The following is a 25,553-nucleotide window of genomic DNA, read 5'->3' as shown; positions in this document are numbered from 1 at the left end:
TATATTTTAAATAGAGCCTGGAGTCCCACTAATGCTACAGTGGTAGGTGGCAATACCACCACTCTAAAGGCAGCTCTTCTGATTTGTTCATTTCATTACAGTGGTAATATCAACCATACAAAAAGTGACAAGGTACCATCATAGGTTTTATTTGTACTGGAATACATAAAAATTATCAATGATTTAAAATATTCTAGTCTTTTATTTTGGTAAATTGTTAAAATTGTTACATTAAAATTCAATACTAAAGTAATACTTATAGAGCTCCGACTATGTCCTAGGTACTCAGGGGGTGATTTATTGATTTATTTATTTATTGGTGGTAATACCCGAGGCCTCAAACACAGCATACACTCTACCTGTCCTGTAATCTCCTTTATCCACAGGAAATAGGAAGGTATAATGAAGCTTAAAGACAGCACCATCAGACCCCTTGACTTTGACATGTTGACAATGTGGCCAAAGGGACCAGGTAGGAAAGTGCCTGTAACAGGGATCGAATAGTAGTAAATAATGGGAGTGGTGTTATCAATAAGGGACTCAAAAATGTCTTCTGTTTGTTTATTTTTTTGGTTTTTCGAGACAGGGTTTCTTTGTGTAGCTTTGCACCTTTCCTGGAACTCACTTGGTAGTCCAGGCTGGCCTCGAACTCACAGAGATCCGCCTGGCTCTGCCTCCCGAGTGCTGGGATTAAAGGCGTGCGCCACCATCGCCCGGCCTCAAAAATGTCTTCTGAATAAAGGCAGAAACAGGTCATGCCTGCAATGTCTGCCTGCTCACATTGTACCAGATTGCCAAATATAGGGGTGAAAGCCTTAGAGGTCAGGGTAACAGGAATAACCACCAGCCAACCTTACTTCACCATGCCACAGCTCCCAAAGTGCTACTTCCTGTCTCCTCGAGCCATTATTGCCTTGCTATTCTGCCCTCTCATTAGCTCTTAGCCCAGCTACCTCACGTCCTTGCCATTGCCTGTCTGTACAGACCTCCAGGTGTCTATGGTTGGTACTGGGATTAAAGGTGTGTGTCACCACACTTGGCTCTGTTCCCTAGTATGGCCTTGAACTCACAGAGATACAGACAGATTTAGGGCATGTGCTAATATTGCTTGACTTCTGTTTTTACTAATAATGGCTGACCTTTATCCTCTGATCTTCAGATAAATTTTATTGGGGGGGGGGGACACAGATAAATTATCACCACAGTGATGGCCATGGAAGATAACCCTGCAACATACTTCCTTCTCTGAAATTTCAAAAATGAAATGAACTAACCCAATATAACTTAAAGTTGCATTGATTATCTGAGGGTATCTCAGCCAATGCTTCTTCTCTCACAGGTTGCTAAACTTTTATTTAACACCACTCTATTTTGTAAGGGTGTGAGTGTGAACCATCAGAAAATGGACAACCGCCGGGCGGTGGTGGCACACGCCTTTAATCCCAGCACTCGGGAGGCAGAGCCAGGCGGATCTCTGTGAGTTCGAGGCCAGCCTGGGCTACCAAGTGAGTTCCAGGAAAGGCGCAACGCTACACAGAGAAACCCTGTCTCGAAAAACCAAAAAAAAAAAAAAAAAAAAAAAAAAAAAAAAGGGACAACCCAGAAGATGAATGAAGCAATGAGGATGTGTCTGCTCCTTAAACATTTTGGATCTAGAAGAGGCTCACATTCCAAATCCTCAAGCTTACTCCAGCCTTCATGTTCTGTGATGTGGTTGTTCTATTTGAATCACCTGACATTTCCTAACTCAGTTTAAAACCAAGCATGCCCCTGAATTTAGATTTCTTTGTTATTTTGATCTTCAGCACTGCATATGGAACACCACTGTCATTTGGTCCTTGCTTTATTCATATGCTCCTTATTGGTAGGTATTAGACATACTATATTGGAAACAGTGATCATTACCTCAGAATTCTTACAATGCACAACTATGGTTATCAGATTTTTGACTATTAAGCCACATTAAATGTATTTTATATATAATATAGTATGTATGTACAAACACATACAATAAAAATAAACACATATAACAATGTTTCCACCAAGTAACACCCTAAATATATACAATACAACATTGGTTCTTTATAACATATTATTTTTCTTTGGAATTTTCTTTTCTTCTATTTTCTTTTTTATTATTATTTTTATTTATTTTACATACCAACCACAGATCCCCCTCTTATCCCTCCTCTCACTCCCCCTACCTTCCCCCTCCCACCCCTCATCCACTCCTACAACAGGGTAAGTTCTCCCATGGGGGGACAGTTAAGCCTGGTACATTCAGTTGAGTCAGGACCAAGCCCCTCCCTGTTTTATCAGGGGTTAGCAAGGTGTCCAACCATATGTAATGGGAAGACAACCCCAGAATGGACTACTAGCAATAGTGGAGAGGGTGCCTGAACTGGCCTAACCTGGTAATCAGATTGGTAAACACCCTAACCACCATCATAGCACTTTCATTCAGTTACTGATGGAATCAGATGCAGATATCCACAACCAAGTACCAGGCCAAGCTCCGGGAGTCCAGTCGAAGAGAGGGAAGAGGGATTCTATGAGCAAGGGAGGTGGGGGTCAAGATCATGATTTCAATGAGCAAAGAGAGCTAATCAATATTTTGCAAAAGCTATAGAGAGGAGACATTTTAACTCCCATTCTGAACACTGACGGTAACACACTGTGTGAGTACTTTTATTGGAGTAAAAATATCAAAATTCTAAGACCTTCAATCCCAAGTTGTCTGAATGACAACTAAGTCTAATGTGAGTAAACACAAGGTCTCATCTCAGTAGTTAAAAGGTACTTAATCATTCATAAAATATGCATGCAATGAGATACATACCTTAGTGGATTCAATTAGTATTATTGGGGGTGGAATATAAAAGTGATTTTTTCCAGCAATATATACAATATTTAAAATGAGCAACCATGAGAATACACTTATATTAATTCAATGTGCCTAATGAAGTATTAAGACAAAGTTATATCTAATGAAATATTTTTCTTTTGATAAGATAATAAAGTAAGATAGTAGTTGTAAATATTGGAGAACTATATGGCATTTTCACTTAAAAAAAGATGATTTCTCGTTTTTTTTTTTTTTAATTACTAAATTACCAATGCAGCCAATAATGAAGCCCAAAGTACTAAGATCATTTCCTTTCTGGTTAGGTAACTGAAGAATTTCACACATCAAACACCAAGGACAATGCAAATTGTGGCAGGAGCACTATGTACCTCTTTCTTCTGTGTCTTTAGGATATTAGGAACCCAATGTCCATTTACCTATGGTCGCATTTCCAACCATCTTTCACTGCTAGCTATGGTTTATGATGAAGTTATAGACAATAAGGTAGAAGCAGGAGTGGTGTGTTCAACTTCTACACCACAAACCTAACTACACGTGTTGCCTGTGAACACGAACATGGTTATCATCAGGAACCAAAGAAGGAAGTGCTGTATCAAACATCATTTTCCCTGTTCCTTGAAAGCTTCCAGCATAAGCTGAACACTGCTTCAGTCTCCAATGTGTGCCTAAAGCAACCAAACATATCTCCCAAATATCACGAAGTACCCATTCTACCTCTTTTTTAAACTCGATGAGAAAAACTAGATAAAACAAGTGAGAGAAGGCTAGTTATGTTATAGAAGCAAGAGCAACAAGGATGTGAGGCTTTCCAAATACAGTTACACTGTAATAGAAAGATCATAAAGTCCCAAATGTCAAAAAAGCCTTTCCTGGGAGATATGGCTACTTGTCTCCCATAGACAAAAGCATTTTTCCTGATGACATAAAACTTCTTTGTGTATATCTCATACAAAATACTGAAATAGGACATAGTTGCATTCCTCATATCAGCACACCAAAATGTCAAAGGATTTGCTTTTCAGCATGAGAATATACAATATAAATACAAAAGGACTGCACATTATGTGCATTTCAATCACACAGTGCAGGGGCCAACAAAGATTGGCCTTGAAACACTGTAGCTCCATGATAAACTGACATTGTAAGGGAACTTAAGGGAAAGAATTCTAAGAAAGACCTGACATGTCTTTTTTTTTTTTTTCAAATAGAAGGTATTTCTGACTGCTAAAATCACCAGATGTTATTAATCTCTTAATTATCCCAAATTTTTCTAATGCAGGATTATTTATGTGTTAAATTTGGAACTCTTTCAATGATGCTATTTGATTGACCCCTGTTTCCTGAGTTCAGTCATTCTTTATAGAAGTGTCCATAGAGATAGGTGGAGTTGTTCTAGGATGTTCTACTGTAACAGTAAAAATTAATCTTTGGAATTTAGCTTCTGTAGAAAACATAATGGTGGATTTTAGTGTTGCTTGATGGCATCACAAGACATAATTACTCTCTAAATCTTCCACTTATCATGGAGCAAGAACTTGTGAACAACGAGTACGTAGGGCAAAGCAGGAGCTCTTACAGATTCAATATTTCTTGGATCATCAAATATACCTTATAGACACTGTGCTATGTCTTTTTTCTCAGTAAAATCATGAAGTTGAAAAGCAGATCTAAATTCAAAATATCATTGAAAGGAAAACCTAGGGAGAATAACACATCTCCTCTTCCCATTATGAGTGTACAGATTGGTCACTATACTTAATATAAATGATATAGAAGCATACTGATGATGATGGTACTAACAAGGTCTGAGAGGAGGTCCAACACTGCAAAAAGATAGCACACTTACTTTTTTTCTGTAAATAATTTTTAAATCAAATACAGTTAGTGACAGAGCTTCCCTTTGTTGTGGTCCAATGCTGAAGTAAAGGAATGTATCATTCAAATGAGCAAAATTTGGTTAGTAAAGACGCATTAATAGGTTGCACTCTACAAATGTAATGAGACCTCTACCTTTGCACCAAGCTCTGCTGAGCACTACCCAGCATGCAATCACTGAAAGATATAATATGGAAAGGTTTGTGTCTATGCAGACAATACTCAGATGTTCAAAGTGTGTAGACTGAAAAGGATATTGGTTGGAAGACAGACAGGTGGAGTTGTATTTAAAAGACTACTGGTTTAATATGCTCAGTTCTCATCTCAGAATTTTCCAGAGTGCAACATGGAATTGAAAAAAAAAAACTAGAAATCTTGAAGCAAGGATGGAATTTAATCAACAATTTGTGTTCTCTTGTCTCTCAGTAAATAATAAGTGGAAGGGAAATTGTTTGAATATTCATATCTGTGATATATTTTCCAAAATATTTGGAGAGTTCAGAAAATGAATATAGAATGATGACAACTGTGTGCTTCATTATTAATCAGTTGTATTAAGATTAACAGAAAGCTACAGCATCTAGCCAGATTTTGAGTTACCACATCATGGAGGGCAATTTTCACCCTAGAGCCCACTTCTGGTGCTTCCAGTGCAGTGGGAGTCCTAAGAAGATAAACATCTCTTGGTGAAGCTTGTTCTCAATGCACATGAAGCAGCACCAGCAGGCCTGTAACCACAGGATCCATGTGTACCCAGTCATGATGGTGTATCAGTCCGTGGAAGATGTGGTTTCCATTAGAGCAAGATCTAAAGGTACTCACTCATTCTAATGGATATTGTCAGAAAGAAAACATTGAATTTAGATAAAGCTATTTAGAAATAAGTCACTCACCTATTCCAATGAAAGCAGCTTTGTAGCCATTTTCTTTCAAAGTGCTAAGGGTCATTTCATCTGTGGAAAGGCTTTTACCACACATTACCTGTAAGAAACAGTATTTTTGAGTAATGATTTTTTTTATTTTAGCAGTTGATTAATTAAAACTAAATATTTAACATACAAAGTCAAAGAAATGACTATAAAAGTTTTGGTGGACAGGTTTATTTAATGAAATTAGTAAATAATTATCTCAAATCTCCATGGGATAAATGTAGAAAAGCCAGAGTAATTACAATCAAGTTGGTTAAAATATAGAACTATTTCATGATGTAATATTGATCCCCTAAACCTATATTCAAATGATTATGCATTCTACCATGGAGACACTTGCGCATCCCTGTGCATTGCTACCAGATTCACAATAGCAAGAAGATAGACTGAGCCAAGGTGTCCATCAACAGACAAATGGAGAATGAAAATGCTGTGCATATGCACAGTGGGATTTTATTCAACCAGTAAGACAGGTAAAAATATGAAAATGATAGAAGAACATGTGTACATGGAAACTATTATGAAATAAAGTAATATAGACTTCAAAAGACAAATACAGCATGCTGACCTTTACCTTTGGATATATGTGTTGCAAGAGTGAATTTGGGTAGAAGCCAAGAAATTCGATAGGATTCCATAACCAAGAAAGGGGGGGAAATTTTCTTTTCTTTTTTTTTTTTTTTTTTTTTGGTTTTTGTTTCCATTTTTTTGTGTGTGTGAGAGAGAAGGGTAATAAAACACATGTGACATGAAAGTGGATGGGGAGGCACAGCAAAGATATAGGAAGAATCCCCCCCCCACTCCACAAAATAAGTAGATATGGAAATTCCATAAGTTACTTTGTATGCTAATTTCAAAATGAAATTCAAAAAGGGAAACTAAGTTAGTAAAACTTCTCACCTTGTGTATACTGTATGTGTATGTTGTGTATTTGAGACAATAAGATGATAACAAGATAGTAAGGGGGACCAAAGAGTTAAAAAAATCCAAAAAGTTGAGTGAGAGCAAATTTACACAGGAAATTATACAACAAAATCACATGATTTGCATGTGTATGGTAGTTCAGATAGTAAAGATTCACTCTAGCTATAGTCAAAAGTATGAAACTGCGGGGTATTTCACTGAGATCTGTACAAAGGGTAGGGTTTTCACAGGAGATATTTTTCATACAATATGAACAAATCAAAAGGATTGAGAAGTCACTCTGACTACAAGTCACAATATTTTTGTTGATCTCAAACATGATTCAATTAAAAATACTATTATACTTATTTATTTGGGGCAACTAGGGGAAATAACATGTACAGAGATCAAAGGACAACTTGCAGGAGTCAGTTCTTTGCTTGACCATGTGGTGCCTGGGCATTGAATTCAGGTTGTCAGGTTCAATAGTGTGTATCATTAACCACTGAGCCATCTCTCTGACCCATGAATCAATTTTCAGGTGGATACCTGCTGCACAAGAGAGACACCACACTCCTAGGTAGAACTTTGCAGTATCCTGGCAAGTAAATACTCCAATAATTACCCTGCTTCCTTCCCTATAGGGAATGATGGCCATTTACCTAGGCAACTGTGCACCAGGGAAATAGAGATAATCAAACATTTCAAGGACAATTAGGCACATGATCTTTACTGACATTGATACCTGGAGACACAAAGTAGGGACCTATGTGAAAGGTAAAATGGAGCCTGACTAAAGTCTGGGTCCCAGTGAGCTATCAGAGACACTGACCCTGTCAGTGAGCATTTTCCTACTCTCCAAACACATAATTGAAATTGTTACACTTGTCAGTTAAGTAATCCCCAACTGCATCTCTGGTCTGTGCACTAAGAGTTGAAATAGCTAGCACAGCTGGGAAGTCTGCATGCAAATATCAGAAACCTGACTAAGTGAGTTTCTCTAGCACCATATCATTCCAGCATGCTGGGAGGATGGGGAGAGATGGTAGTGGTGCCCATCAAATCTCCATTGACTTCACTGTGTGTCCCTTGCTGAGATTAGATGGTCCTCACAGGATGAATGTAAACTACTGTAGGCTTACATGGAGAGTAGCCCTGGTTGCAGTTTCTGTGACAGATGTGGTATAATTGCTGAAGCAGACTGGTAAGAACATGGAAACCCCAAATGTTGCCATTGATTTGATGAATGCACTTACTCTACTCCACTTCAAAAATGAGCCAGAAACAGTTGACACTTAGGGAGTGCTACAGCTCACATCTGAGATATATCAACTTCAGTAATAATATGTGTATTCCAAGGAGCTCTGACTTCCTATAGAACTTCACAGTGACCCACTCTATGATGACATCATGCAGGCTGGGCAGCGTAAGCATGAAATGGTCATTATGTTGGTGAGTTCATGTTTTTCAAACTACAGAAGATGGAAAATGAGCAGATAACTGGGGACATGTCACTTGAGTGGAGTTTAGGGTACTTGGTTATTACATTTGAGCAAATGCATCTGCACCCAGAGAGAAAGATGGAGTTGTATCTTCAATCCCTCCTCACAGAGAAAGTTGTATAAAACTTAGTAAGCTACTTTGATTTTGACAGCATTGCACTCCTAAAAGATAAAGTCTTTGCTTCAGTCATAGAAGAACAATATTTATCAATGAGAGAATAATGACTACAGTTGACATACACAGATGGCTAAGAGCAGCACTCTCTTCTGCATAATGCAAAAGATATATTTCTTCTTTAAAAGAAGCTTGTGCAAAGTTTTTGTTTTTAACTTTTGAGTTGTATAATTAACTGCTTTTTATTTTTAGAGGTTTAACGATGAAGATACTTAAGATCATTGGTTTATCATGAATTCTGTATTCACTGTGTTAACAAGAACTTAAAAAGATAAGACTAAAAGGGGAAATATGTAAAGATCTAATCAGCTATTAATGAATAAGAAAACACAAGTTTAGAACTGGTTCTTTTAAACATAATGTTAACTATGAAAATCAAAGCATAGTTTCTTAAGAAACTAAGTTGAGAAAACACAAGTTTAGAGAGGAGAAGGTGATTCAAACCACAAGTATAGGTTGACCTCAGAAAGACCATGTCTAAATCTATGCTAATAAATTCAACAGTAATAACAGAATTTGCCTAGAAAAATACATACTGGCAAAATCTGTACTGGAATTCAGTTGTGGAAACTGATAACTTTGAAAACATTTTGTAAACTTGTTGAAATGTTGTCTCTTAGAAGAAGTCTTTGCCACTTGTACAGACACTATGGAAATCAATATGGAGTTTCGTCAGAGAATTGGGAATCGATCTACCTCAAGATCTAGCTATACCTCTCTTGAGTATATACCCAAAGGATGCTCCATCTTACCACAAGGACACTCGCTCAATTATATTCATAGCAGTGTTATTGATAATAGCCAGAAAGTGGAAACAACCTACATGTCTCTCAACTGAAGAATGGATAAAGAAAATGTGGTATATTTACACAATGGGATTTACACACATGAAATTTGCAGACAAATGAATGAAACTAGAAAAAAATCACCTGAGTGAGGTAACCCAGACCCAGAAATACAAACATTGTATATACTCACTTACAAGTTGATACTAATTGTTAGGTAAAGAATAATCTTGTTATAATCCACAGACCCAGTTAGGCTAAGAAACAAGGAGAGCTCAAGGGGAAATGCATGGATCTCCCTGGAAAGGGGAAATAGAATAGATTTTGCAGGTGGACTTGGGGCATGTGAGGAAGGGAAGAGGAGGAATCAGGTGTGGGGAAGAAGGGGAGGAGTGAGAGAGTACAAGAAGAGAAGATTGGAATAAGTAGGCATTTATGGGGCAGTGTGGAAACCTAGTATAGTAGAAACTTCCTGGAACCTATAGGGGTGATCATAGTTAGGACTCCTAGTAATGAGAATATGGAGCCTGAGCCATCAATCATCTCTAACCAGGCAAGGCATCCAGTGGTGTTGCGGGGACACTTACCCGGCCACAAAACTATGACCCACAACCTGTGCTACCTACAAGATGTGACTGGGCAGTGGATGCTGAGAGCTTGTGTGAGTAGACAACCAATGATTGGTCTAATTTGAGACCCATGCCATGAAAGGGAGCCCATGCCAGACACTACCTGGATTGCTAGGAACCAGAGACTAGGTAGCTCAGAGACCTGGGGTAGAACCAAGCACAACTGAAAAAAATAAGTCAATGAAATTATTCCTAATGATATTCTGCTATATTCAGAGATTGGAGCCTAGCCTAATTTGTATCAGAGAGACTTCATCTAGAAACTAATGGGATGAGGTGCAGAGATCCACAGCCAAACATTTGACAGAGCTTGGATATTCCCACAGGAAAAGGAAGATGAAGGATTGTAGAAGCCAGAAGGTAAAGGATACTAGGAGAATATGGCCTACAGGATCAAATAAGCAGGGTTCACAGGGATTCTTAGAGACTGAATCAAGAATTATGAAGCCTGCATGGGTCTGCACTAGGTCCTCTGCATATACGTTGTGGTTGTGTAGATTGCTGTTCCTGTAAGACTTCTGACATTGGGAGTGTTTTGGGGGTTGTGATTCTGACTGTTTTGCCTGCTGCTCTTGGAAACTTTTCCTTCTACTGGGTTCCCTCACCCAGCCAGGGGCTTATGCCTAGTCTTTTGTAACTTGCTATGCCATGTTTGGTTGATATCCCTGGGATGCCTGCTATTTTTTAAGGGAAACAGAAGAGGAGTGGTTCTGGGGGAAAGGGAAGATGGGGGAGGGACCTGGGAGGACTGGAGGGTGGAGAAACTGTAGTAGGGATATAATATGTGAGAGAAAAATTTTAAAAAGTCTTTGCAGTCAAAGGCATATTTTTCAATTTAATAAAAAAGACTAGTCTCAATATACTTATCAATAATAATATAATAAAGTACTTGAAAGGCTATTTTTATGAACTGTTATGTAAAGCTGCCAAAGACCATAAACAACCAAAATAATCAACGCAAAACAAATATATGACTCTCATATTGAAAATTCTTCAAGGACGAGTGTAGTCCATTCTTCTTTGTTTTTTTTTTTTTAATTTTATTTTACAATACTATTCAGTTCTACATAACAGCCACAGATTCCCTTGTTCTCCCCCTTCCTGCCCCCCTCCCCTTCCCCCCAGCATACCTCCCATTCCCACCACCTCCAGATCAAGGCCACCCTCGAGGACTGAGATCGACCTGATAGACTCAGTCCAGGCAGGTCCAGTCCCCTCCTCTCAGATTGAGCCAAGCGTCCCTGTACAAGTCCCATTCTTCTCTGTAATGTGTAGTGATAAGGCAAGGACCCAAACAAGTGACACACAGGCTATTTTAGAAGGACAAATACAAAATGATGATAACCCTATTCCTGAAGACAATACTTTCATAACTTATTCAACATGAAGAAGTTGAGCTGATGCCTAAGTTGAGTCTTTACACATAATGACTAGTATTCACTGTACTGGAAGGTACTCTGCACACTACCAGAGGAGAAAGCTAACCACCAACCCAACTACAAATCCTTTGATCTACAATGGTACCTTTGCCTGCAAAACACACTGGCATAATAGCAGCAAAAAGTTTGTGGGAGCAACCAACTAGTATCTGATTTGACTTGAGGACCACTCTGTCAGGAAGAAACAATGCCTGGCACTGCTCAGGTGGCCGAGGATCTGAAACTAGATGGGCCAGGGACTTCGAAAGAAACCAAAAACTACTGTTCTGTTGAAGGAACACAGCAATAAAATGACTCCTAATGACATTCTGCTCTATTTATAGACAATTGTCTAGCTTCTTCATCATTAGAAAAGCATCCTTCTGCAATAAGTGCAGAGACTCACAGTCAGCCAATTCGTAGAGAGTGAGAGACCTTGGAATACTCAGTCCTTAAATGGATGACTCCATCAAATCCTCCCCCCCCCCACCCCCCGGGGTTTAGGAAACACATAAGAGGAGGCAAAACATTAAGAGGAGGAGGGATGGAGAACACCAAGAAAACAAAGTCTTGTAAACACTGCAAGGCTGATGCACATATGAACTCACAGAGGATGTGGCAGTATGCACAGGGCCTGCACAGGTGTGAGCCAGATGGGGTGATAACAGTGGGAGAAGGTGACACAAGTCGCATGCCTAATCCGGAAGCTATCTCCAATTGACAACCACTTTTAAATGAAAAATCGCTTTTCTACAATGGAGTCCAACTGAGTCTACAAACCACATAACACAAACTCAGTGATACTTTTAGAAGTTCTTTGTCTCATAAATTTTGTCAGGGCTTTTCTTTTTTAACCTTACAAGTTCTTTGAGTATCTATTATGGTTTCAGTTTTATAATTTTGGGGATATCTGTGTGTCTCTCTGCTTGTATCTGTTTCTTGCACTTCTACTTTGGCTCTTTTTCTTGGTTCTGTATATTTTGCTCTATTCTGCTTTGTCTGTTTTTATTTTATTTTATCTTATTTATCTTATTTTATTTGTATTATCCTTTAAATGTCTGTTTATATTCTAATGAAACTGAGAAATGATGTTGATTTTGGTAGGTGGGAAAGTGGGAATGATTTGGGAGGGAGTTTGGGCAGGGAAAATTGTAATCAGAATATATTGTGTGAAAAATATACATTTTTCATAACAAAAAGAAAATTTGATTTTTTTCTTTATTAATTTTTATTCATTTTTATAGTTGCTAAAAGTTTGGTAAACTAATGTTACATAATCAAATTGCTTATTCAATATGACCAAAAATGCTGCCTCAGGATCAGGTAAAGAATTAGAATACTTTGTCTTCTAATTCTTTTTAACACTTACTAGAGATTCAAGCCACTGAAATATTAAAAGAAAAAAAAAACATAAGTAAAAGTAACTGATAAAATTCTCATTATATTCTGGTGATATGATAATTAATTAAAATCTCACTTTAGAACTAAAAATAACTAATCAATTACTTTAAAAAAATGAAAGTATTCAGCAGAAAACTTTTCTCAGTTATTAAAGATGGTGTTTTATACTTTGTTATAACATGATTACTTTATATTCTTTGGATTGAAAACTACGTGGCCTACTCAGCATACTCCTTGTTAAAAGTAACTTCTGGGTCATTATTTGTTGAAAAGGTAAAACAAAATTAAGATAATGTTGGGCAATTAATGTCAATGATCTATGTGTGTGTATCTAAATAATTCTCAATATACCCTCCAAGTGCATGTGTGTGTGCATGCATGCGTGTGTGTGTGTGTGTGTGTGTGTGTGTGTGTGTGTGTGTGTGTGTGAAGCCAATGATAAACAATATAAACCTAGAAAAAGTTTATTGCTAGGAATCTGTTGTGTGAACTTAGCTGAGTATAATTTTAGCTGAAACAAGCTAGAGACAGATGATAAGATCAATTTATATGTCTTGGTGATGAGAAGGAGATAATTTCACAAGTTCATCTCACTTTCAAAAATAGACCATCTTTGGGCTAAAGTGAGCAGGTCATAGATGCTGCATGAGTATCCCATCAGCAAAGGCAAACCCTCCAAGTGTTCCCTGTCCTCTTTCCTCAGAACTGCAGAGCGATCCATTGTCACAGACCAAGTCTATGAACATTCCTCCCTTCATATCTTCAAAGAACCTGGGAGGTGGACAAAATAGAAATAAATTCTTCATCTATGTTCCAGTTTTTCTCAGTAAGACAGTAATTGTCTTGGCCCTAAAATTCAACATGTGAAATGGTGATAACTTCTACACAGAACTTTTCAAAGATGACATTTCAGAAGTACTCTATGCAAATAGAGATGAATTTTACCCAAACAAAAGTTGCACACTTTATTAACAGACACTGACAAAGGATAAGAATATTGCCAGACATTGTCAAGGCTACCTAACTATAAAATCAGAAAACCATGTGAGCGTAGATAAAAAAAAATGTATGTTTTCTTCACACAGTACTCTGTCTAATTCTATTTCCCCATAAGTTTAGAAATAATGAGAATAGGTATGCTTTAATTTGCATAATATATCTATCCTGTGAAAACTACAATACAATTTTTTAATCTCCTGAATTAGGGATTATAGGCATGTGTTGCCACCCCTGTCTCCTATTGCTTATAAAATGCTTTTAAGCAATTTCTAAATTATCTTTGACTGGTAGAAGCATAAAATATATTAATTTGAAATTTTAATGTGTAATAGTTTTTTTACTTAGTAATAATTATCTGAGAATTTAAATTCAAACTCAAAGACATTCAAAGAGCTTTCCAGAATGTGCTCTTGTATCTAGTCATCCATAGATCATTGTTTTTGCCACTATTCTTTGTAACACTTAATTTTATGATGTGTACATCCACATTGTATTTTTGTGACCACTCGATTTGTTTGGTAATTATGTGTCAAACTTCATCATTTAACCATATTAAACAATATAAAAATAGAAACAAGTGAAAAAGTTCACAATACTATTTTGTTTTCCATTGCTGATGATCTCTAGGTTTTTTTTTAAATACAAGCAAAAATCCGTGCAGAGTTTCTATTCACTTTTCAAAATATTATAAAAATATTATAAAAATTATAATTTTGAAACAAAACAGGAACATGTCCAATTGAAGAGGTAAGGTCACAGAATAATAGTAAGTAATTGAAAACTAGGGTATCTAAAGTCATACTCTGGAAGTATACCATAATCAGCACCATGTCTATCTTTAAAAGAAGAACACAATATTTACTGAACAAAACAATAAAGCATAACTATTGTCTTATTCCTTATGAATTTACCACTTATGTTGAAAAAAGCCAGACATAAAAGAATAGCATGATACACATAATAAAGAAAATAAACTTCTGGAAGAAATTACAATCCAAGTGTTAAAATGCTAGTGTTTCAGAGAGCCACAACTTGCCTGAACAAAAACACGATTAAAGACACCAAATCCTTCCCTTGGCTGCACTGAACCCCTAAAGCTATTTAGGAATTTGTTTCTTACAGACAATTAATCACATGCAGGTGTGCCAGATGAGAACTATTGATTGCCCTTTTCCAGGCTAGTGGCATTCAGACAGTAGACAGACAAATGCCCTAAGCAAGGGAAGTATCTTTCTGCTAGTCCTAGGATAGCTTTTAATTGTTCAATCCTAAAATGCACAGCATTGACCGTAAATCTCAAACATGCAGCCTTCTCCTTTTTTATTTCTCTACAATATACAGACAAATGTTATTATATCTCTTATTCACCTTTACGCCAAGGTCCTTCATAAGCTCAATCTCAAAATTCACAACATCATATGGCAGCCGAAACTGAGGGATTTCAGAAGTGCTGCAACAACAAAAAAGGAAAACACGATAAAGGAAATTTAGAGTGAAATTTATCAACCTATAAAAAAAATGGCTAGTGTGTTTTTATTGATCAGCATTTAAGGAAGAAATAATTATGTTACTAGTTAATGTAGAAGATAATATTAAAAAATACCCAATATAAAACAAGCAATATAAAATTATCCAAAGACAATTATATCACTTTAATTTATTTATTTGTTAATAATCCTATGCTTTTAAGATATTAAAATCTTACAGTAAAAATCAATTCACAGTAAACACAGAACAAATTTTTATATATCTATTCCCAAAAGCAAATATGTTTTCTACAGAAAGACTGCACATTTCAGCATGTTTTTTTTCATTTTCTGATGATCATTAAAACAGATGTGAGAAACCATTTCATTGAGGTTTTGGTTTGAATTTCTCTGGTGATCCACTTCATTCATCTCATAGACATTCACAAGTTCTCATGTGAGACATAACACAATTTGATTTCCTGATATAGAGTTCATTATATGCTATGGACACTAACTCCTTACTGAATATCTATTGTAAATATTTGTCTATCTTTGTAAGTTATTCTTTCGAAAAGCTCATTGTCTTATTACTGCGTGTAAACATTTTGATTGCAGTTTGAACTTTGGTTCTCCTGTCTTTGCTTTTGAGACATAGTCATAAAACAATGACCAAGCCAATGTCATAAAATTTCACAGTTTCTGGATTTATCTCTATGTTCATCAACCATTTAAAATTAATTTTTAATAACTAGAAATTTAGTTTTATTCTTTTCTTGTGGCTATACAATTTTCTCAGTACTACTTATGTAAAAGGATACCTTTTCCACATTATGGCACAATCCTGTTATTTTCTTGATGTTCCTTCTAAAGACTGGCTGACTGTAAACTTGTGAGTTCATTTCTGAGCTGAGTTGCAAATTTTTCCCAAGCCTCTATATTTGTTTTGAGTTATGGCATCTTTGCATTTTGTTTTAAGTTGGATCAACTTTATTCTTTTAACTCAGGATTGTTTGGACTTGTCAGGTTCTTCTGTGCTTCAATATAAATGTTAGAAAAATTTTCCCATTTTCTGAAGCATATTAAGATTCTATAGGGATGATATGGTATTCCTTCAGTAGCATGAATATTTTTGGGATATTCTTCCAATCTATGAATGCACAGTAACTTCGTTTATCTTGCCCAGTTCAGTTTCTTTCATTAATATTTTGTAATTTTTCTCAGAGAGTTCCTTAATTCCTATGTATTTCTATTATTCCTATGCATTTCTGTTGCTTCTATAATTGGACTATATTTTTATAAAACTTTTAGATAATTCGTTGCTAATCTACATAATTTTTTACTGAGTTTTATGTGTTTATATTTTTCTCTGCCACTTTACTGACTTTGCTAATTAAATCTCCTAATTATATTGAACAATAAGTCAAGAGAAGGGTTACACTTGTAGGAACAAAGCCGCAGTACCCCTGTTTGCAATTCATGTGATTCTATACACAGGAGAACTTAAAGGACCCAGCAGTAGCAGCAACAAAACTCTCTTATTACAGTTGACTGCTGTTGGATGCCTTTCTCTGTGCTGTGAATATATGTGGCTCCCACTGGATAATTAACAAAGATGTTTTGGCCCATAGCAAGAAAGCTTATAGCCAGGTTGGAAATCCAAGCAGAGATACAGGGAGAAGTAGGGTGGAGTCAGGAGAGACACAGCTGCTACCAAAAAACAACAAGATGCCAGCAGACTGGTAAACCACAGCCACATGGCAACATATAGATTAAAAGGAATAGGTTAATTTAAGGTGAAAGAACTAGCTAGCAAGAAGCCATACAGTTTGTAAATAATATAAGGCTCTATGTAATTTTTTTATTAAGACTTTTTTTTATTCATTTTACGTACAACCACAGATTCCCCTCTCTTCCCTCCTCCTCCCATTCCCCAGGCTTCGTCCCACAACCTATCCCCCATTCCCTCCTACAAAAAAGTAAGGTCTTCCATGAGGTGTCAGCAGAGCCTGGTACATTTAGCTGAGGGAAGTCCAAGCCCCTCCCCCTGCATCAAGTCTGTGTAAGGTGTCCCACCACAGGTAGTGGGCTCCAACAAGCCAGCTCATGCACCAGGAATGGATCCTGCTCCTACTGCCAAGGGCCCCTTAATCAGATCAAACTACACAACTGTCTCCAAGTATGCAGAGGGCTTAATCCAGGCCCATGGAGGCTCCACAGCTGTTGGTCTAGACAAAGTGGGAGAACAATGAAAGAGAGATCTTGATAGAGGGAGTTATCGTGGGGATAGGGAGTAACCTGGTGCTATGGAAGTTCTCATGAATCCACAAGGATAACCCCAGCTTAGACTACTAGAAATAGTGGATAGGGGGCCTGAACCTGTTTACCCCAGTAATCAGATTGGTGAATACCCTATCTGTCATGATAGAGCCCTCATCCAGTAACTAAGGGAAGCAGATGTAGAAATCCACCAGATTGAGCTCCAGGAGTCCACTTGAAGAGAGGGAAGAAGGGTTCTATGAGCAAGGGGGCTCAAGACCATGATGGAGAAACCTACAGAGACAACCAAATCAAGCTCTGTAATTATTTTATAAGTGGCTACAGGACCACAGGTGGGAGAGATTCTTCCTGACCATGGGACTGGGGGCGGGGGGCACAGAGAAACTTCCCTCTACAGTTGATGACCTTTTTCAGCAAAGTGTCAGGTTATACAATTAATGCATATGTATCAGTAGCCATGCAGACAGCCATGACAAACACACTGAAAAAGATATCAGGTAAATAATTGTATTTCCCAACTGCCACAAAAAAAAAAAAAACTGTGAATAAAACTTATCAAGAAAGTTAAAATCCTCCACAATGAAAACTTAAAGACAATAAATAAAGAAACAGAGCCAGACATTTGAGAAAAAGAACTTGCATGAACGTAAATTGGAAAATGAACCTTGTGAATGTGGTCAAACTACCAAATCCAATTCAGATTAAATGTAATTCCAGTCTAAACTCCAGAGACATTCTTCACATTCACAGACATAGGAAGTTCAATCTCAAAATGTATATGGCAACACACACACACACACACACACACACACACACACACACACACACACGCACATATGCACACACATACACATGCACAAGCATGCAAACACGTACAAAGAAAGATGGCCAAAGTAATCTTAAACAAAAATAATACTGTGGAGTTATCCACCTACTTTATTCCAAATTGTATTCTAGAGACCCATAGTATTTTTTTTTTTTTGATTTTTCGAGACAGGGTTTCTCTGTGTAGCTTTGTGCCTTTCCTGGGACTCACTTGGTAGCCCAGGCTGGCCTCGAACTCACAGAGATCCACCTGGCTCTGCCTCCCGAGTGCTGGGATTAAAGGCGTGCGCCACCACCGCCCGGCCGAGACCCATAGTATTAAAAACAACATGATATACAAAATGAAAGATATTCTTCAGTGGAATAGAGCACCCACATATAAGACTATGCAACTGCAGTCATCTGATTTTTATAAAGATACAAAAAATTTATGTTCCAGAAAAGACATCATCTTCAAAAAAGTGTTTTGGGAAATCTGGATTTCAACACGCAGTAAAATGGAAGCCTTGTTTCTCACTTTGTATAATGCACAAGTCTAAATGGACCAAGGACCTCAGCATAAAGTCTGGTTTTCTGACACTGCTAGAGGAGAAATTAGGGAATGTGCTCAATTTATTGTCACAGGTAAAGACCTTCTCAAAGGGGTTTCTGTAGCACATGGCTTAAGACTAACACTCCACAAATGAGATAACAAGAAATCAAAGATGTCCACAGCGAAGAAAACTATCAGCCTGGCGAGGACATGCCACATTAAATGAAAAAATTATTTTTGCAAACTATTCATCAGATAGAAGACTGGTACCTAAAATATATAAAGAACTTATACAACTAAAGACAATGAAACAAACAACACAATTTAAAGTGAGTTATGTGGCAGAATAAAAGTTCTCAGGAAATTCAGATGGCTAGCAAACACTTTTAAAGTATTCAAAATCCTTAGTTATCAGGATTTTGTAAATAAATGTAAATTAAAATTGTTTTGAGAATCTGTCTCATTATCACCAGAATGGCTAAGATCAAGTATAAAAATCACAATAAATGCTGGCACACGTATGGGGAAAGCAAGACAATTATACACTATTGGAGGGGATGTCAACATATGCATTCATTGTGGAAATCAGTCTGAAGGCTTCTCAAAAGCACTAGAAATAAAACTACCATATGATCCAATTATATCACTCTTGGGCACATAACAAAAGGATATTATGTTCTACTACATAGATATCTGTACATCCATGTTCACTGAGGCTCAGTTTACAGCAGCTAAGAAACAGAAACAAGCGTGTCTATCAACTGATGAACAGATAGGAAAAATGTGGTAACTATATACAATGGAATATTTATTTAGCAGGAAAAAAACATGAAATTTGCAGCTAAATGGAGGAAACCATTATATATATATATATATATATATATATTATATATATATATATATATATACACATATATGAGTGAAGGTTGCAGAGACTCAGAAAGTAAAAGGTAGAAACTGGAAAAATTGTTCATACTGACTTAGGTCACAGAAGCTCAGAAAGACAAGCTTTGTATATTCTTTCTCATATTTAAATCCTAGCTTCTTATCTTCTGTTTTTAATGCTTAACATGCAGTGTGTGTGGAAGCCAGGACACAGGACACCAGCCTCTGGAATATACCCTGTTACAGGAGGGGGCAGTAGAATATATGCAAAATTAGAATTGAGACTGGGACTCCTGGGTGTGGAAGTGGTCACATGGAGGGATGCAAGGAATGGGGATTGAGGTATGAGAGAAGGTTTAACTGGAATGAAAAGCTCTATGGAAGCCAATGATTAAAAACAAACAAAAAAAAAACACATTGGGGTTGGGAAGGGGGGAGTGGGTATAATCAGAGTGTGATGGTGGGATAGGAAGAAAGGAATGGGTGAATGACCTTTGTAAATGCAATGGAATTCAGTAATTTACTGACCATCTTTATATTCACACTTATCAGGGATATTGTTGTCAGATCTTAGAGTACTCGATATTAAATTAAAATTTGCCTCCTGTAATGTTCTTCTACATTGATGATTTTAAAAAGATTTTTACAAAAGTTATAACTGAAAAGAAATAATATTAAGAAAATTTTGGCATGAAAGACTTCAGGCCCTGGGTTTTTATTTTTTATAACAAACATTTTATTAATGATTCTATTTCTGTACTATTTATTGGCCTGGTCACCATTTCTGATTCTTTGTGATTTTATTCTTCATATGCTATATATTTCTAGGAATACACTAATTTGCTCTGGGTTATTCAATTTGGTTTTTTTTTATAATTCATTATCATAAATCTCCTTTGATCCCCTTTCTGTGGTACCAGATGCCACATCTTCTTTTACCATTGATAATTTTCTTTTTGTACGTCCTATCTCCTTTTTTTTTTTAGTATAGCTAAAATTTCATTATTTTTCTTTATCTTTTTGAGAAAACAACACTGTCTTTTACATTTTTTGTTTAGTTTTCAGTTCTGTGAACAGCAATGTTGTATGGTTTATTCATACATATGTATATATTTGTATTTATATATAAACCATATTGAATATGAATTTTGAGTTTGCATAAGCTGATGTAAGAAAACCCAAAGAATAAACTACCAAAGTTTTGGAGGATTATTCTTGTCAATTCCTTTATGAATGCAAAGAGATGTTTACATGAGAATGATGGTAAAGTGGATTTTTCTGTAAGGAAACAGTTAGTGGAGTCCAATTTCATCAATGTGCTCTGCACTCTTATTATCTACAGACAAAATATATATTTAATCTGCTGTCCATTTTCTGACAGCCCATCAGTGGTATATAATGCTTCTAATGAGAAGAAGCATTCTCCCCAGATTATTTGGGAATCTCTTTGTGCCTGGTTGATCAGCACATCATGGGTATTCTAAGAAATATTGAAGGAACGAGGAAAAGAAAGAAATGCAAAATATCTGTGACTATGCAGACATGAGACAAATTGGACTCGTTTCTTGTATATAGAAGCTATGGAACAATCCCACATAGAAAAATGATAGAAGCTCATTTGGAAAAAAAAAAATGTCTTTGCCAAGATAAATAAAGGTGCCAAGAGAACCGCATGGCAGCTCTAAGACATGACACACAGTGGACATTGAAGATGTACATACAAGAGAGGACTTTATGAAGTGCTCCTTCACCAAGCACAACTTCAGGACACTAAAGAGTATACAGTTGATTTCCACATATTAGTGATAGACAGCAAGCTCAGATGAAAGAGCCACATGGGCCTGGCAAAGCTTAATAAAGAAAATGGCCAGGGTGTGAATGTCAGAGTCTGATGCTCAGGAAACAAAAAAAAATTCTTGGAAGATATAGACTTTTAAATCACTGCACATATCTATTTGGAACAAGGGAATAAATAGCATAAACCCTGGTGAATGTGGAAGGAAATAGGACAAGAGACAAATTTGATATAAATGGTTATTTCCCAAGTTTGTTGAGTTTATGAAAACATTTGAAATTATTTCCTCTTGTGTTCTTTTAACAATTTGAAGTTTCAAAAAATACATGTTTGCTTGTGGTGAGCATAAATCCTTCACTACAGTCAGATGGGTGGCAGAAATGTGAAAAAAATGTCTTTCTTCTATGTTAATGCTTCTAATGTATAATGAAATATATCAATAACAATTATTTTCAATTAATTTTATAGAACACATCTTATATTTTGACATAACATTGCTTCAGTTCATGATTGGATAAGTATTGATCCTTAAATTTGTATTGTATTACATGTTCTAAAATAGTTTTTACTGCTATAAGTATTTTACCTAGAAACAGTTAATTTGCCAATTAACATGAAATAATACATGATGTATATATGTTATAAAACAATAACATTTAAAAGAACTAAAACAAAGAGTAGTGTTTCCCTGAGTATGGTACCTAATAAAATATCATACACATAATTAATATTTTAAACAAAATTAAAAATCAAGAAATATATATATATATGTATACATAACAATCTCTTCAATAATTAATTTATAATTTATATGTTCAGACATGTTCTGATATGGGCTAGGTTGACCTTAAACTCATTAGGCAGTTGAAAACGACCCTGATCTCTTGATCTTCCCACATCTATCTCACAATATCTAGGGTCACAGGAGTGCACCATCATGCCCAGACACCATTTTTTTAACTTTGATATAGATTATCCTCTTTTAATTAGAACTTTTGTATTGCTTTGTTTTAAAGAAGGCTTGATCAAACAAAAGTAAAATTTCTGGTAATTTAATATATCTACTGCAGAATCACAAGTAATCAATTCTGTTGAGTAAAACAAGAATTCAATCTTGGATCTATTTTACCATCTAAAGTTATTTCTTTAAATCATAGCTGTTATACTAATACCTAAGAGATAAAAGAATATATCCAAATATAAAGACTTCAATACAGAACTAATCTACTGTCTTTTCAGATTGGAACTTTTTGACTGATACTTCAATAGACTAAGAGACATCTGAAAGTAAATTCACAGACAAGCTTTGGTGTTGTCCTTCTCAGTAGCTCTGCATTGTTTTTCCTAATTTTCTAATAGCGATACAGAATGCCTCTACGACAGATAGTACATAAAGGGTAGGTTCAACCCTGGGTGTTATGCTTAAGAGTCAAAAAGACACAAAGCAAAAAGAAGAAAATAAAATTTCAAAACAACAGAGAAAAAAACTTGTTTAGTCATGAGTTTCAAGACATTCTTTCTCACTAAAAATGTTCAAATACATAAAAACAAACATTTAGTGTAATTTATATAAATTACTCCACATTTGAATGAAAACTAAATACAGAGATGCTAAGAACCATAATCATGTACTAAAATCGGCAACCCATAATAATTCACAGACAAGGCTGCTTCCATTTTCGGCTTCTTGTGAAAATGCAATTAAGGGGCAAAAAGATTTTCCCTCATCTAACAGGGTACACACAATTATGCTCGTATTTTTAAAATTAACTCACATATTCATTGATGTGTATAATTGAAAAAAGAACCTACAATGTTTATACATGTTGTTAGTACATTATGCCTTTTCTAATTAATAAAGCTGGGGTGAAATGGCACTAAAATGATAGCCAGTGTCTTCTCCACAAAATAAAATATACAGAAATGTATTTCCTCAAAAGAACTTATGAGAAACAATGAGAATTCTTCAATATTTACAAATAGCCAACACAGAGAAATAATTATTTCTTGACCATCAGAACAGTTTTAGCTTTTGATTCTGTTTATGGGGTTATAATACTATGTGAGGCTTTTATTTGGAGAGTGAAGTAGTTTTGTCTAATGAATCAAATAGTATGATAAAGTACTTGATTAATATTTATATACAATTTAGACACAACAATTTATATCAAGGAAACAAAACTTTGATAATTTTCTATTATCTGGAGTTATCACAGAGTCCTCTAATTAATATTAAAATGTATGCATTTATTACCCATTTTAAAGATACTAAGAAATACAAAATGTATCATAAACTTCTGTCAAAATTAGATGAAACTTATTTTCTGATTATCAAAGGTGATAAAGTTATTGCTTAATGAATAGTTAAGTAACTAGAGAAAGCTTAAGTGTTAACTATAAAAACATAATCCAAATGTCTATAATTTATATTCTATGAGTTTTGTATAAGTCACTTGGGAATAATAATAAAAATTTGATTGATATAATAAAGATATAATAAACCTAATATCCAATATCTTTCTTATTTTATAGCAGATAATTTAAGCAGTATCCATTTCTTACTTAAATTTATTAGCCTAAACATAATACATGTCTATTTTTAAGGCCTATTTAAGTAAATCAAGATCCATATTAGACATTGGCCTCAGTGTCTGAAAATTATTTATACAAAGTGACCAGTTCCTATATTCGTGAATAGGTCTACATGGGAACAAAATGACTATGATAGTGAATCCCACTTCACACCAATAATAAAGACTCATACCAAATATGGAAAAAATATTACTTGAATTAAAAAAAAAAACTATAAAATGTACTCTAAAATGGCACTTATGATAAAAGTGGTAATAAATAAAAAAATTAAAATGATTTTAAATTGAAAATACATAAGCAGCACAGTATGCTTTATATAGACCAAACTATGAATGCTCCAGTCAGTATTCTACAGAGCCAACCTTTCATCGGGTTGATTGCCCATCCTTGTTAGATGTTTCCATCAGACAAAAGATTTTTAGAGATTAAAACTTTCCTTTGTTCTGTTTCCACAATCATCAAGTTTTCCTGACTTCTCTAGCTTCAGAAAGAGAGAGAGAAATTCATATATCAATCTTGCTTAAGTGAAACTTCAGATTTTCAAGCGAATGACATCATTAGTGAGTGAGTCTTTGGGAAAAGAACTTTCAAGATGGCATCTGTGAACCTGAAGTATCTCCTTGACTACAAAGACATCCACACCCGGGATTGATTGCCTTCTGTATTTTTGACATTTTGAAACACAAAATAAACGTAGGCATTACCTTAAACCACCAACATATTCTTGTTTTTCAAATATGGTGATGTCAGAATAGCCTAACCGAGCCAAAAAGGAAGCACAGCTTATACTCGCAGGCCCGGCACCAAAAAGCGCAATTTTCGCCGAGTAGGATTCCGGCATGTGTTCTGGGGGAGGCAGTGCTGGGCTTCTGATCTGTGGGATGTTCATTGCTTTGAATACCTATGGAGAAATCAATTGTGATGATTAAAATTTTAAATTAAATTCTACATCCTCAAACACATTTTAATGTTTCAACTCATAATTAGCACTTTAATTAGCAATGAGAATTGCATGTTCCACGTAAATATGACTGAGTTGTATTTATGAACTAGATGATGGTAGCGGCTGACTTCTCTCAATCTCTGAAAGGCCTTCCTAGAATATGGGGAGAACTATGGGAAGCATTTTGACTCACATTCCTTGCCCCCACCTCTTGGTCATGCCAGATGCTCCTCTTTTGAGTTCCCACAGTACTTTTGGCACACATCTAACATAACTGCATGCCAATGTAGGTGTTCATGTGTTGATTTTCCATGTCAGTCAGTTGCAATGCCTCTTTATCGAGTTAGAAAACAAGTCACACGTAAGGAGGCAAATTACTACAGAGCTACCAGTAGCCAGCAATAACCTGGCACATAGCAGACACTGGGTTTATTAATCTATTTCTTTACATCTAATTCTGACTATAAAAAATTAGCTTTAGAGGCACAGGAGGCACTGAAGCAAACAAACAGGGCTCAGAGGTGCCAGGCTCTAGAGAGAAAGCAACAACTTGGACTTAACACTCTAGGGGTCAGCCATCGTTTCCAAACTAAGTTCATGACATGAGTGGGAGCAATGAACGGTGAGGGTCGAGGGAAAGAGAGCGGGAGATCCCACCTGGATCAAGAACAGAGAGGGAGAACAAGGAATAGGAGACCATGGTAAATGAAGACCACATGTTAAAAGGAAGAAACAAAGTGCTAAGGAGACCCA

At 36.0% G+C, this 25,553-nt stretch overlaps 1 protein-coding gene across 2 annotated transcripts in view; it reads right to left on the bottom strand.

The window, feature by feature from the left end:
* The window catches only part of Dpyd (dihydropyrimidine dehydrogenase), an 847,112-nt gene that overhangs the window by 599,341 nt on the left and 222,218 nt on the right, over window positions 1–25,553 (bottom strand). For both annotated transcript variants that reach the window (XM_028880091.2, XM_028880092.2), the window contains 3 exons: window positions 24,562–24,758; window positions 14,851–14,932; window positions 5,635–5,722 (listed from right to left, as the gene is read on the bottom strand). In XM_028880091.2, coding sequence (XP_028735924.1) covers window positions 5,635–5,722; window positions 14,851–14,932; window positions 24,562–24,758 — 367 coding nt within the window. The remainder of the gene's footprint in view (window positions 1–5,634; window positions 5,723–14,850; window positions 14,933–24,561; window positions 24,759–25,553) is intronic.

Source organism: Peromyscus leucopus, chromosome 6, assembly GCF_004664715.2.
Source record: "Peromyscus leucopus breed LL Stock chromosome 6, UCI_PerLeu_2.1, whole genome shotgun sequence".
Classification (NCBI taxonomy): Eukaryota; Metazoa; Chordata; class Mammalia; order Rodentia; family Cricetidae; genus Peromyscus; species Peromyscus leucopus.
Note: the sequence above shows the minus strand (reverse complement) of the source record. Positions and strands in the feature narration are given on the sequence as shown.